A 15,644-nucleotide genomic window follows, 5' to 3' on the forward strand; every position below is an offset into this window, starting at 1 on the left:
TAACTGTTTTCACAAAATATTTCTTAACTTTAAAATTTAATAACTTTGTTATTTGTTATCAGATACTGATGAAATATTCAGCATTTTGCTCAGTGAAGTTTACTCTTACTTTCTTCCCCTTTAAATGCATGTTCTTCATTCTTATTAAATACATTTTTGATGTTTTAAAATTGGACTTACTCTCATCTGCAGTGCAAATGTATTTGAAGAAGACACTCCCAAGGCTGATATTTGTTGCTGAAGACGAGTCCAAACCAGCTCTTCATTTAGACCTAAGATGACCCCCAAAAGAAAACAAAACAAGGGAATTGAAAAAATTATGCTTTGATGGATGAGATTATTAAATGGCTAGAGGTTCATTCTCATTTTAATTCATATCAAAGAATAGATGAACTTTATTCAATTCCTCTCAAGCTGTGGGTCCATTAAAGAGGAAAAGATGGTTGAAATTTTTTTCAAGAAAAAAAATTCCTCTGCCAATTCATAAACCTGAAAAAACTTACCATTAACTTTGCATCCATCAAATTCACAAATTGTCTTTTAATTTCCATCCACTCAGGATTAAAAACTTGTTTGAAGTTGATGTTACTTTCCAGGAGGTTATACAACATGGGGGTAAAAAGGACATGAAAGACATTATTCAATTGAACTTATGTTTCACTTTGTTTGATTTTTTTGTGTTTCGTGTATGATGCAATTGATTCACTCATTTGCATATCGACCAAGATACGCATAAAATATTAGCAAAATTAAAAAAGATGAAGCTTATTTTCCTTTTGCTGCCTTGATGATAATGAAAATTGATCCAACACCAACATTAAAACTAAATTTGAAAAATCCCAGTGTGGTACAAAGAAAATCAAATGTATCACATCCAATATAAATACATGCTCAACTGATTAATTGTCCAAGTTTATTTTGAGAAGGTTAGGCCATAGCATAAAGAGAGAGTGACAAAAAAATGAACAACAATTTAAAGGTCAGCTTGTTTGTTTCGGTTGATCAAAACTCATTTCCTCATCAGAGTTTCGCTTTGAAATTATCTGGAGTTCACGACCGGCCAAGCATCTCTGAGCTTAATAAAATCATCCATTTTCTACCATGAAACTAAATGACAAAAATCTTACCAAGATATTCCACTCATAGTGAAATAAAACTAAACCAAGTGGATTGACCAAATTACTGAAATTTAAAATACATTTTCGGAAGGTAAAAAAACACCTTTTAAAGTTGTTATTGTGACATAAAGATGATTTGCAAACATGACAACAGATGATTAAGATTTCAAAGTTGTGCATTAGTTGATCAATTGCATTTTCTTTTCTTTTTTTCAAATCAAGATTGTGGTGTTTATGACTTAATTCTCTGTAAAAAAAAAGACTAATTACTTTGATACATAAACCAATGACTAGTCAGTTCAAAGAGTTGTGTATAAGGACCTTTATTGGCCCCTAATCAAATCTTCTCTGCTCTCCAACCTATTTTTTCCCCTGTTTTCATTTCCCAACTCTCCTCACACCCCTCCCCCCCTTCTTCTCATTATCCCCTTCTCCTTCTCTTTATCATTTTTTCTATACAACTGATTTCTTTTTCAGCCTGTTTTCCCTTTTTTATCCATTTCCCTTCATTCACTATACTTTTCTCTTTGTCACTTATTTATTTATATTTATATTTTAAAATCCTCACCCTTATTCCCATTCATTTCCCACCTCTTTTCTCTTTTCTGGCTCCACCCTTTTGGCTTCCATCCCTTTCTTTCTCCTCTTTGAACATCTCCATATTTCCCTTTTTCTTTCAACTATCTTCTCCTTCCTTCCCCCCCCCCCCCACTTTCTCCTTCCATAGTTCTTTCTCTTCCTTTCCTCAAAAACAAATGCAAGCCCATACCAAGGAGTTACTCCTTGCCCATACTCATCTCCAGTTTGTTACCATAGCAACAGCCCCAAACTGATGCTTGTTTCTCTCACTGTGTTAACACAGTGACTTGGCTCGGGGGTTCGACACGTGAACCGTGCTCAACACGGCAATTTTATGCTGTGTAAACGCGATCAATGTGATCTGCGAGCCATGTCGAACACAGCTTTTTTTATCTGCCAAAATCGTAGGTTTTAACCCGCGAGCTGAGTCAGACTCGCCTATTTTTTCCGTGTGTAAACAGAAAGCCTGTCTAACCTGCATGACCTAGGTCAAACACGGCATATCTGTGCCCCTGCATTCGCTCAGTTTTAATCTTGGTAAAAATACTCCTTTTAGGGGTCGTAAAAATTCTGTTGTTGCCCATAAGATTGTCTGTAAGGTATATCTCTATTTTTTTATCCTTGAATAACTTATTCTTCGTCATTTGTGGATAATGCGGAGAGCTCTAAGGTCAATGACATCGATTCATAGCCATCAACCAAGAGTAAACTTGTCTTATTAAATTAGATTAAAGAGACATAGATGTAGCCTGCATGTATAAAATATGTGAATCGATTTGTAATGGCATTATTTCATCTATTGGTATTCCATAGGCAACTGAACCCTTGCAATTTTTTTGTTTAATAATTGAAACTGAAGTAAATGTTCATTTTTTTAATGTTGAAAAGGTTCTCTCTTCAGTCAAACTCTTACATAAAATGTATTTGGAATACATGAAAAACTAGAATTTTAATTCGTCACGAGGACGAATTAGGTGATCTGTCTCTGATTCTCATGATCATGAATACAATCTACATGTTAATTTAGATTAATATGATCATCATGATGAAAACTAACTCTGTCATTCTGAAAAGAATGTGTTGATAACTTGAAAATCGAGAAAAGGGAATTTTATGTGACAGATATATACAGTATCATGATATACATGTATTTAATATTTTAATATGCAATATTTTAACTTTTATACTGAAACGGGGGTTGGTTATATGATTGAATGACAATATCCAAGCACCTTACCAACTTAAGGCATGTAGACAAATCCAAGTAGAAATCCTCCAATATAATGTTCCAATTATTGTACAATCCTAATATTTGACACAAAACCACACAGATGTTATAAGAAAACTGACTTGGCTAGCACACACGTTCTTTTGGATTTTTCTCTTGGTGAATAACAAAAAAAACGGTAGTACAAAACTTGTATATGAGATGAGGTGGAAGATACAATGTAGGCTATGACGTTTGCTCCAAGTGAGATAGAAACCCACAAAAGTATTAAGTTGACGACGTTCACAAAACTGATGTTTACTCGAGAAGAAAACTTTGATAAGTGTGTCAGAAAGGAAAGTTGCAGTTTCATCCGTCTTGTGATGATGTAAAAAAAAGCAGAGATAAGGCAGAGAGAGAGCTAGGTACCATATCTCAGAGACTTCACAGTCTGCGAGTCACAGGTCAAAGGTGAGTGTGCTGTTTACGATCATTAGTGACCACTACAACTGACATGTACAATGCCAAGGACTCTACACATAAGCAAATGAAGAGGATCTCTAATCCAATTTTGCAAGTGAAATAAAAGGATTATTCAGGCATCTGATCGGAAAATAAATGAACATTTCCGATAGCTTAGAATCTCAGCTACAACATACTCAAAGCTCAAAGAAAACCGACCAGAAAAAATGGAGATATGGCTCGCGAAATAGAGGAATGTAAAATCCAGTTTTGAGAAAAAGTCATTTCCCATAGAGATTGCACACAAAATGAGCGAAAATGACATAACTCTTTAACTTGGATTTTTTTAGGATGATCCATTCCTTTAAATGTTAATATAGCCATCACAATAGAAAGAGTATGTCCTCAGCTACAACATATTGAAAACTGAGCGAAAATTGACCAATATTTACAGAGTTAGAGTCAAATTAGCATAATTATGATGACGTCATAAGTAGCAAAATGGAAATTTTGAGTTCAGACGTCATTTTCATGACGTTATGATATAATTTCGGGTCAAATGTGACATGAAATCATATCTCCCATCTATACTCCATTCGAATATGAAAAAAAATGGGGGTCAACAGACTACCTGAAGAGCTATAATGAATTTTGTATAGGCATGTTTTTGCACATATATTGCCTATGGTTAGTGCGCGCGCGCACGCGTGCTGTAAAGTTTGATGGAGGCTAATTCCGTTATTACTTGTCGTAGAAAGTTGATCAAGGTATCAAATTACTCAGAATTTTATTACGGATGCATTGATATGAAAAAAATGGTGATCCTATGTTTTATAGTGCCGTTACGTGCGGAAATGCGCGCGTAACCGTGCGCGCGAAAATTTTTGAAATGCTTAAAATGACCTAATTCATACTCTACTGTGGTCAAAAAGTGATTTTGAGCATTTTAAAATTTTGACGCGCGCGTACGCGCACGTCGTGACCTTTACATGACCTTTGATGACATGGACAGTTGACCCTTGACCTGAAGTTAATGTGATGTAAATATTGTTCATTTTTGACAATTGATAATGAAGATATGATTGATTATGTGATTTTACAAAATGGCGTCTAGATGACGTCATGATGACCTTTTGACCTTGAACCTGTTTCATGCACATGACATGATAAGTCCCCATATCAGATGATAGTTTGAAGATAATTGATGATGTAGATTTGGAGATTTTATGGTAACAAGAAAAGGGTGGAAAAATAAAAATTAAGAAATAAATAAATAAATAATAAAAAAGAAAATTCTTACGAAATTAATAGTTGATCTGTCGATTGACAGATCACCTAATTACATCCCAAAAAAATTCCTCAAATCTACAGCTAAATTCCAAAGGACTTACATCTGTTAAATCCTATGTATGTATTGTAGTAAAAGGTTGCTTCTTCATGATGCAGTCCAAGCAGACAGTATTCAACACAATGATCCGCAGGACGTGTCAAACTCGTCTTTTTTGTTTCAGTATAAACGCGATCATGTTGCCGTGTTGAGCACAGCTTGCACGTCAAACCCCTGAGCCAAGTCACTTTGTAAACACGGTGTCTGTATTGTGTAATGAATAGGACAGTTTGATCCCAGCCTGGCATTAAGAAATGGTTCACATTACAAATACCGCTTCTTATCTATAGATGTCTTGTCATTCTGACAGGGAAAAGCATGTTCTGCCTGTTGTTGGGCTCATGATATTCCAAGGAGCTTCAAAGAATGTACCTACCATTAAATTAAATATAAATTCATCGTGTAGTGGTAATGAATAGGCGAATAACTTATACCTGAGACAATATTTATTAAAATGGGACCCTAATCAATCTCATACGCTTATAACATGCTATTTATTGCTTATTTGTCGGGTAGTACAACTGAACCAGGCTAGCAAGGGCCATCCAGCTCTTGGCGCATAATATGAGCTCCAAAGAGTCAATGATCGTTACATTTAGACAAAGAATTATCTGAAGTGTAAGCAAATAATTTTTCAAAATCAACAAGTTCATATTACATGGTAAATTCTCTCTTTGGAAAGAAACATTGTTATATAAGAATTGTAAGAGCAATTACATTAAAGTATTCATTTTATGTAGTTATTTTCTCTTTTAGGATATTCATAGCATAGAATGATTAAGAACATTCCAGAATGTCTCACTAAAGCTTTGTTAGGCATGTTCCTTAATAGGCTGAGGAATTTTGTTATTTCTGAAGAGAGATTGCTACACAATAAGATTCCCAGTGGTAGTGGAAATGAACAATAGGAGTAGTTATGTTGTTTATAATTGTCAATTTCACTGAGGTCATTCAATAGTCTTCTAGAATTTGATAACTCCAGAAAGAAGGGGAATGTTCTTTTTGTAGACCATACTATAAGCTTCCAGAATAGTGAATAATTTGTATATAAGCTGGCAGTTTCTTCAGGGAGATCATCACATGACGTCATATCAGATCAGAACTCAGAGTTTCACACCAGACTTTATGTCAGAGCAGAGTTTATTTCCACCTGGAATATTTATCTTCTGTGGAATTATTTGCACGTCATCAATGTGCACACCATTTGCAGTTACTTTGAGAGAGGAATTCTCAGTTCTCGTTGAGATCAACAACCTGTTTTAATGAATGCGTTTCAACCCATGGATTGCTGAAATTGACTGTTAATCATCATCAACAACATCTTCACGGACATTTCAATTCATTACAGTGACTCTTGTTATTCATTGTGCTTCAACATCAGTTTCATCATCGCCATCATTGTAAACTTTAATTTAAGGGATTTTCGCCAGCCAACTTGGATTTTATCTGGATCATAACTTTGGATTATAACCAGCACTTCAAGAGATGTAAGATATTTTGTTTCAATTTTTTTTATTTATTTACATGTATTTCCTGTAATAAAAAAAAGAAATATAATTTAAAACTAAATTTTCATTGTTATTTGTTGCAGTATCGTAACAATATATTTCTCAAATTATAAGCGAAACTGAATGATGAACATTGATAATTACACATTTTTAGATACCTATGTGAAAGCTCTGATGTCTGTTTACATGATTTACTTCATTATCAGTGAATTCTAAAGTTGCCCATAGTTAAGTGTATTAAACACCAATGTGAAAGCTTTCTGAGGTCTCTTTACATGATTTACTTCATTATCAGTGAATTCTAAAGTTGCCCATAGTTAAGTGTATTAAACACCAATGTGAAAGCTCTCTGAGGTCTCTTTACATGATTTACTTCATTATCAGTGAATTCTAAAGTTGCCCACAGTTAAGTGTATTAAACACCAATGTGAAAGCTCTCTGAGGTCTCTTTACATGATTTACTTCATTATCAGTGAATTCTAAAGTTGCCCATAGTTAAGTGTATTAAACACCAATGTGAAAGCTCTCTGAGGTCTCTTTAAATGATTTACTTCATTATCAGTGAATTCTAAAGTTGCCCATAGTTAAGTGTATTAAACACCAATGTGAAAGCTTTCTGAGGTCTCTTTAAATGATTTACTTCATTATCAGTGAATTCTAAAGTTGCCCACAGTTAAGTGTATTAAACACCAATGTGAAAGCTCTCTGAGGTCTCTTTACATGATTTACTTCATCAGTGGATTACAAGATTAAAACTAATTGATGACTTCCTTGGTGTGTGTCTGTCTGATGATCAAATCAACAGTGATTCCCCTCTCAACCAGACTCCTATCACTGATCTGATTCTATTAGTTGCTTCCTTCATTCTACAATACAAGGGATATAATTTATCCACCTTGATATGCATGATTCTGTATTGGTTCATGGGCCCTATTCAATCAATGTTTACTACCAGAGAACCATGTTTTTTGTGAGCCCTGTTTCTAAGGTTTTTACCATTGAGGACAAAGTTTTAACTTGTAATGAAAGAGAGTTTTCTGCAATGGGCCAACCATGGACCAAGGAGCTTGGACCTACCTACTCTCAGTCCATGGCCAAACAGACAGTATTGGAGATTGGTTCGTGATCATGCTGATTGATAGTAGTCTCCAAAACAGTAAATTGCCAATTCGTCCACTGCCAACTTGTCCACTCACCACATGGTCTACCTTCATTTAGTCTAATGCTATTCTGTCCATCTACATTACGTCTAACAACAATTTGGTCCAATTAACACTTTGCCTAATCACCAGTTCGTCTATGACCATTTCGTCTCATAACCAGTTGGTCCAATATTTGTTTACTTTTCACTTATTTTGCCCAATAAACACTTAGTCTAATTAGACCAAATGGTATTGACTAAATGGCTATAGGACCAACTGGTTATTAGATGAAATGGTGAGTGGATGAAATGGCAATCTAACCATGTGGATATTGAACGAACTGATGGTAGACCAAATGATAGTAGATGAGTTGGCATTGAACCGAATGAAAAATAGAGCTAATTTTATATGAATTGTTGGTGTTCTAAATATTCAAATTCTGTATTCGCCTGACCTTTTTCACATTCTATTCTAAGCAACTTTTTTGTTAGGGTGGTCTTCCCCTTTGAAGATACCCCCCCCCCCCCCATAATTTTTCTTTCATTTCAGTAAAAAAAAACGCGAGTAGAAAAATGAACAAAAATGAGCATGAGCTTCAGAGCTATTATTTGGAGGGTAAAGAAACCTATTCCCTAATGCAGAATCCTGGCACCAATAATGCAATCTCCAAGATCATGGCTTTCTTTAATAAAACAAATTGAAATTTACATTAAGTCAAATCTTAATCTCCTGTTGTCGTGGGTTTTTCTCATATTCTTCGTTTCTATTGATTTTAGATAACTGTGTTTGATTACTCTTAGAGCATATATGCATTATTCAGGAAATGGAACATTGAATATCAATTAATCACACAAAATGAAACTGGGGTTAGTCAGAGTTGACAAAGTTTTTGATCGATGTCGGATATTAAATGACAAAGATCATACAGCCGGGAAGATACTCCTGCTTACCCCTTTGGTATATTTTATATGCATTTTCCATAGATCCCAGCCCGCATATATCCAGGTTCAGTTGAAAATAATGAATTTACCATTTTCATGTACATGTAGATACAAACTCTGATCAAAATACAAACTGACAAGCAAAACCAAAGAATTTAAATTTTTTTAAGGCAGTTAGCTCCTCACCCCCTTCCCTCCCTCCCCATCCTCTCCCTTCACCTCCCCTGCATCTCTCCACCATCCTTCTCTTCCTCTCCCTCCACCTTCCTTCAAATACTACTCCCTTCCCTTTCCCTCCCTCCCCCCCACTCTTTCTCTTCTCCTAAATCCCTCCACCTCCCTTCCCTTCTCCTCCCTCCCTCTACCTTCATCCCACTCTATTCTATTTTCATCTTCACCCCCCCTTAGATTGGTATTCACACCAATCAGTTGCACACCCACTCACTTCACACCAGTATCTGCCCATCCTTACACTCTCAACTTCACCTCCCTATCCTCAAAGTGTTAAAAGATATCCCCAAATCATATTCCTCAAATAATATGCATACATTATCCAGGTTTTGACAAGAATTTCCTTACAAGATAATAATCTCTACAATATTGGGCTACTCTCTTAATCATGCAAATTCATCATTCACAGCTAAAGAAGTTTTTCCTCTTTAAAACATTTCTATAAACCACCATGCATACCTTATTTATAATTCAATTGATCTTCTCAATATCCAAACCACAATCCCAAAATAATTTATAATCATAAGAGGTGAGTGGGAATGTTAGAGAGGTGGAAAACCTACACTACATGTCCTACACTTTTACTATCTAGCTAGCTAACTATCCAATATCTATTACAAGTCAGTAACTACGGGAAAGCTCTCTTTTTATTTGGGTCCCACAATTGTTAATGGTAAATTTAGTTAATGCTAGATGCATACTAATTAGTAATTATCATTCCCCCTATGACGGGCCAAACCACACTCTAAAATAATTTTGAGGTAAAATTATTTCATGATTATTTTAATTTCATATATTGCTTTATTATTTAGTAATTATGAATCCATTATTTGTAAACTTCTCTATGAGTTACTAGTTACCGAACCATAATATAAAATTTAAAATGATGGAAGCATTTGAGGGCACATATAATGAATATATCACACCACTGAAAAATCAGCATGATGTAGAATGTTATTTGCAAAAAGCTATTAAATCATTTATACCTCTGGTGCACAGCGTTACTTACACCAATATGTAGCCATTTCTTTAATCATTCTATTACGATTCATTTGTGGAGCATTACAGCATTTGGATATCTGGAGTTAAGAGAAAACATATACAGTGCATCCCACAACAAACAAAACCGAGATTTATCGATGATTTATCATAACTTAATCACAAATACAATAGACAAATGACCTACCATTGCAAAGCTTAAAATCTCCTCTTTCATCTGAAATTACTTGAATTATTTTTCATTCATGCATGAAACCCAGATAGAGCCTGCAAAATGACTTTTTGGTATCCCCTCTTGAAATTGTTTTTGCTCACTTATGATTTCATGATTTCAAGCTTTACAATGGTAGGCCATTTGTCTACTGTATTTGTGATTAAGTTATGAAAAATCATCGCTTAATCTCGGTTTCGTTTTTTCTGGGACACACTATATAACATCTTTTTAAGACTTCAAGCTCAGAATAACACTTGAGAGTAGCATGGGAGTAAAAATGAGACATATCGCCATGCACTAGAGGCTCATCTTTTGGGGATGGTTGGAGAGGAAATAGATGAATACTAAATCAATTCTACTTTGAGGTGAATCAATCTATTCTGGAAGTGAATTTCTGTAAAAACATGTCCCTATAACTGAAAGACTGGGAGGAGCAAGCATGAATTATTATACACAAGTATTCTATGGTGTACATGTATCACCTTGGAATAGAGCTGGGTGTGAGCACATTGGTTTCTGACCGTTTCCATCATGGCCCAGTTTAATTTTGTCAGAACTTGTACAAACTTACCTTCTACTTCTTGGCAGAACTTGTGTAGTTTGTGCATGGGGCAGGTTTCACAGATAATGTGTAGTTTGTTGTGATGAAGAGCTGCATTAAAAGCCTGTCTCAATGTGTTCATTATACATTCAACCTGCAGAAGCAAAAAGACAGAAACAGTAAAAAAAAAAAAATAGAAGTGGTATTACGAAAGCAAGGCATGAGTGATGTGTCTTGCCCACTTGTGAAAGTAACCAGAAATAATGTGATTTGGGAGGGCACGCAACAGAATTGTATCAAAAGTTCATTGTAAAATAACTGGGATGGAATAACATTTATCATAAGAGTCTTGCACATAAACTGTGTCATAAGAGTCTTGCATGAAACTTTAACATTGACCTGAAAATGACCTTTTACCTCACTACACTGTAAAAAATGGAGTGCTAATTTCGCACTTAAGGTGCTTGTATAGTGACTGCACTACGAGTGCTGATTTTCTAGTTTAAATTTGAACTAGAAAGTCAGCACTCGTAGTGCAGTCACTATACAAGCACTGTAAGTGCTAAATTAGCACATCATTTTTTACAGTGTATGTGACCTCTGACTGAGACATAACATGCAGGTCTCCTGAATACATCTACAACCAAATTTGGGTGAAAAGAGTCTTACGGTTGCAGAGTTATAAATCGTAAGAGAGTCTTACACCTAAAGTTTAACATTGACCTGAAAAGTACCTTTAACCTTACCATAACCTCCAACTGCAACATAACATGCAGGTCCCCTAAGTACATCTATCATCCAAGTTGGTTGAAAAGTGACTTACGGTTGCGGAGTTATGTATCATAAGAGAGTCTTGCACGTAACCTTTAACGCTGACCTGAAAATGACCTTTGACCTTATCATGTGACCCCAACAGCAGCATTACATGCAGGTCCCCTAAGTTCATCTACCATCCAAGTTTGGTTGAAAAGTGACAAATGGTTGCGGAGTTATGTGTCATAATGTTTGTAACGGACGGACAAACAGACAGACGGACGGACGACATTTGGATCCCTTAGTCTTGCCTTCATCACTGGTGGGCCAGACAAAAATGGGCCTATATGAACATTATATGTGTATATATTTTGCACTGATAAATTTGCTTATTTAACACATTTTCAAGAAAAGGTTTCAGTTGAAAATATTCTTTATCACAGTAAATAGAATTAATTTCCAAATTCATATAATAACCATAAACTGACATTTCTGTACTCTGTACTAGGCCTACTTTTTAATAGACTTAAATTTGAAAGGTCATTTCTATTATAAAAGGTCAAATAAGTACGGTATATAACCCTGTCAGGCTATAGTCCTATTCAATTTTGTAGCTTCTCAAGTGATCAATAAAAAAAACTATTGTCTAAAGAATGCAAACTGAAACTGAAATATTGATCTTAATTTTCATTCATAAAGCAGTACAGTACGTTGACCAATAGGCCCACACAAGCAAGGGAAGATGAACAAACTTTCTCAGAAACAGGTGTGAACAAAATTATTTTGGTCACCTTGTTCCCTTTCGGCTTAAAGGTTACCATGGCAAGACAATGTATCATTGCACAGTGTAGCTACCATGAAGCATAAATTACGACAAGACAACCCATACTCAAAGGCCTTAGAACATGAAGCAAACTTAGCAAAGTAGACTGAGATGACTGTTGCTATGGTATCAGTAATAATTGATAACTTCCCTACAACCCAAATAATGAATTGCACATGCCCCTGACTTTATTTATCATTAGGTGTATCCTGACATGAAAAAGTCTGTTTCACATAAAAGATAATGGTAACATTGTCTTCATGGTTGCTACAATAGTAACTGGGCTCAGCAGCCAATCAATATTTCTGTTTTTACCATAATTGCAAAGCTATTATGATAGTATTTGTTTATAGTATGAAACAGACCAAAAGTCTCAAAATATGAAAATAAATTATTTTGTACATTTCCCACCTGCCTGAAAAAGAAAGTTCTTATAGTCTTGAACCTGCAAACAGACTTTTGCAGCTATTTGCATCGGAACGGATATTCTTCATGGCTCACATCAAAGGTTTTTATAATTTGCTTTCACACTGCAAACACCTTGCCACAACTTGGAAAAATCCCTGCAACTATCTTGTAATTTTGAAAAGTATCGTGCATGCATATTTCTTTTTGGGACGATACAAGTCCTTTGCTTTCACATGCACAAATACCAGATTTTTTATGATCATGTAGGTGTAAAAGCACTTTCTAGAAATAAATGAAGATAAATTGTCACTTGGTCGGAGGGAGGGGGAGGGAATTGATTGGGCAATTTGTACAGGGTATCAAAACTGCCTATTTCAGGAAAAAGGGTGCACTTTCCAACAACCTTGTGTGCATGGAACATAAGGGTACAATTTAGGGAGAGGAAAATGTGACAAAATATTATAATGGTTTATTTAATAATAATTTTAGCGATCTTTCATCCTTCATTTCACACTTAACCTCTTCTCCCTGCAAACGTGATTACTAGGTCTTGTATTATAAGCACAGATTATTTCATCACAAGTTAATCACCAATGATACTCATGTCATCTTGTAGAGTAGATGGTGATTTGTAAAGCTGGGTGATGGTAATGGTGATGCTATTCATTGTCATGATTGGCACCAATCCATCCCTCCTTCCTCCCTCTCACCTTGTCTCCTCTATCGCCCATCTCATCCCATTCCCCATTAATCTCCTCTCTCATTCCCTACGTTCAGACTATTGTCTGAGTGCATGGAGGAGAATCCCCTGCCTCTTAAAGGGCATGTTTATGCTTCTACTTTTTAGCCCAGAATCAACAATTTCATACATAATTAGTCCAAAACATGGTTTCGTCCATGCTTCTTTCATTTAAACAATGTTTCAGAACGCTGATCGTAAACTTACAAAAAGGTACCCTGTATGTTTCAAAACGTTGTTTGACCAGAATTAGGGTTTCTGGGGGAGTATAAACAGAACCACGATCGCAAATGTGTTTAATTGACATCATTTGGTACATATTTCCAGTGAGATGAAAATCCGTGGGCAAATAAAGTTGCATGGGTCTTAACAGGGGCTTACCTCCACAGAATCACCATTCCTCTCCTTGGTTCTAATCATGACCAATGTACAATTAAGTACTATCACTATTACTACTCATCTATTATTTGTCATCATGATGTATGATTCTGGAACATGAGTTATGGTGGAGAGACATCGCTGAGCCAGAAGCCAAAGTAGCATGAATAGATAGATGCCTTATTATTTTCTTACGTATACTTCAATATTGTTTATTTTTTCTCATTACTATCCTCACCATGGTGGAAAATCCTATGGCTATGTCAAGTAGCTCCATGCAATTACTGAAAGATCGGAAATTGTTTGAAGTTTAAATAATAAATGACCATAACAACACTCTGAATTTTTTTTTCAAGAACTGGTGCTTCTGATTTGACTTTGCTTTCCTGCTCAACGGAAATTACGATGCAAAGCCAGCTGCAAATCGTGATTTTACCTCTGAAAAACAAAGCATAAACAGCACTCCTTGAACGTTTGCGATCAGCGATCTGAAATGGCATTTGAAAACGCTGATTCTGTCTCCTCATGGGAAGCCTAAACACAACCAAAACTTCTCCTCCAATCTAGAACTCTCTCTTCAAATGAGAGGTTCAGAGAAAACTTTGGAGGAGAGAGTGATCTTAGGTGGGAATCAATGAAGCACAGCTGTTTTTACTGAATACCTACATGCACTATAGGTGGTATCAAACTGCCTCGATCACAAGAATCCCCATTAAATTACGAGAACTTTTTAGGCTGAAAAATACCCATTAATTATTCCTGCATTCACACCGCCCCGAAACATACCCTTCGGGATAAGTTCCTGAAGTTACAAGCAGTATGGTCTGATAAGCAGGCAAGGCGCGAGATTCAAAATCACCAGCCCAACAGCCACCCACAGCTCCCGCGCCTAGCGACACGCTGGGCTAAAAGTTCCCGAAAATTGCTTTCACATTGCCAAAATACCTGCGACCTTGGAAAAATCCCCGCGAAAGTTCTCGTAATTTCGCCAAGTACCTACTAATTAGTGGGTATTTTCTTTCAGGGAAATTCCGCGTAGTTTGCTTTCGCATGACCAAAATACCTGGTATTTTCTGATCAGGGTAAATTTCCCGAACAGAGAATACCTGGAACTGACGAACTTCGAGGCGGTCTGAAACCACCTATTGTGTGATAAATGTGCGGCGTGCCATTCACGATTGTAGCAGCGGTGCACATTTCCCATAGACACAATTTGCATATTCTTTCCGCGGCCAAGATTTCTGACCGCAAGGACAGGTGTGAACAGTAGGTTATTAAAGAAAAGATCAGAAGAAAATGTCAGCTCCTATTGAACCACAGTCTGAACGAGTTCATCTCTCTCACTTGCATAAGATGCTATATTATTACATGGGCAAGGTTTTCATACCATCTCATGATACCAGTGACCAGTAACCAGATGATACTGGTGATGCTATCCATCATCTCAATCGATATCACATGACCTAGCAATGATAATAACTAGGTCATGATGTAACCTTCACAGATGGATGTTTGTGATGTAGACAAGTTACACAAGCTTGAAATACCGTAGGTCTTGGGTAATTTTTGGTTTGGTGTTTGAAACTGGTGTTAAATAGTTATTGGTGCATCAAGTACACTGCACCGAACTAGTCATAAAAATGTTGCTTTAATTGACACCACTACAGGTGTTGGACTTTCAATAATGTGATTGTTATCAAGTTCATAATTGGTGTTGCCTGTTGGACCTTGAATAAGCAGGTAAAATCAACCTCTAATACCCTTTTCATAAACCTATCCTCCAATTAGCCGCCTAAGAGTAATGCAGATAATTCAATAAAATTGCGTTCATAAACTCCGAAAATAAGCCGCATTATTTTTACGAGCGCCCGTCCTGAAAAAGGCAGATAATCGCCATGACAACTGGACACGCCCCCTCCGATGCGGTTGTGTTGGAAAAGGGTGACCTTGTGACCGCACCATGGCAATTATCCGCATTATTTGGAAATGCGTTCATAAACTCAAAATCTTATCCCGATGCCGCTATTATGCGGATAATAGCAGCATCAGAGTAATGCGGATAACTCTTGTCCTCCTCCAATTTTACGACCAAATTATGCTGCTATTAGCCGCCTAATTCATTTTAATTGGGTTTATGAAAGGGGTATAAGATCACTAACAGAATAACTACATGTAATACCAACATTGGACTTGAAGTTGAATCTAATAATACCA

At 36.1% G+C, this 15,644-nt stretch overlaps 1 protein-coding gene across 4 annotated transcripts in view; it reads right to left on the minus strand.

Moving 5' to 3' along the window:
* The window catches only part of LOC121411116 (TBC1 domain family member 1-like), a 76,623-nt gene that overhangs the window by 24,970 nt on the left and 36,009 nt on the right, over positions 1-15,644 (minus strand). For all 4 annotated transcript variants that reach the window (XM_041603644.1, XM_041603659.1, XM_041603651.1 and 1 more), the window contains 2 exons: positions 10,360-10,483; positions 181-272 (listed from right to left, as the gene is read on the minus strand). In XM_041603644.1, the coding sequence (XP_041459578.1) occupies positions 181-272; positions 10,360-10,483 (216 nt within the window). The remainder of the gene's footprint in view (positions 1-180; positions 273-10,359; positions 10,484-15,644) is intronic.

The sequence above is a fragment of the Lytechinus variegatus genome, chromosome 1 (genome assembly GCF_018143015.1).
Source record: "Lytechinus variegatus isolate NC3 chromosome 1, Lvar_3.0, whole genome shotgun sequence".
NCBI classification, from domain to species: domain Eukaryota; kingdom Metazoa; phylum Echinodermata; class Echinoidea; order Temnopleuroida; family Toxopneustidae; genus Lytechinus; species Lytechinus variegatus.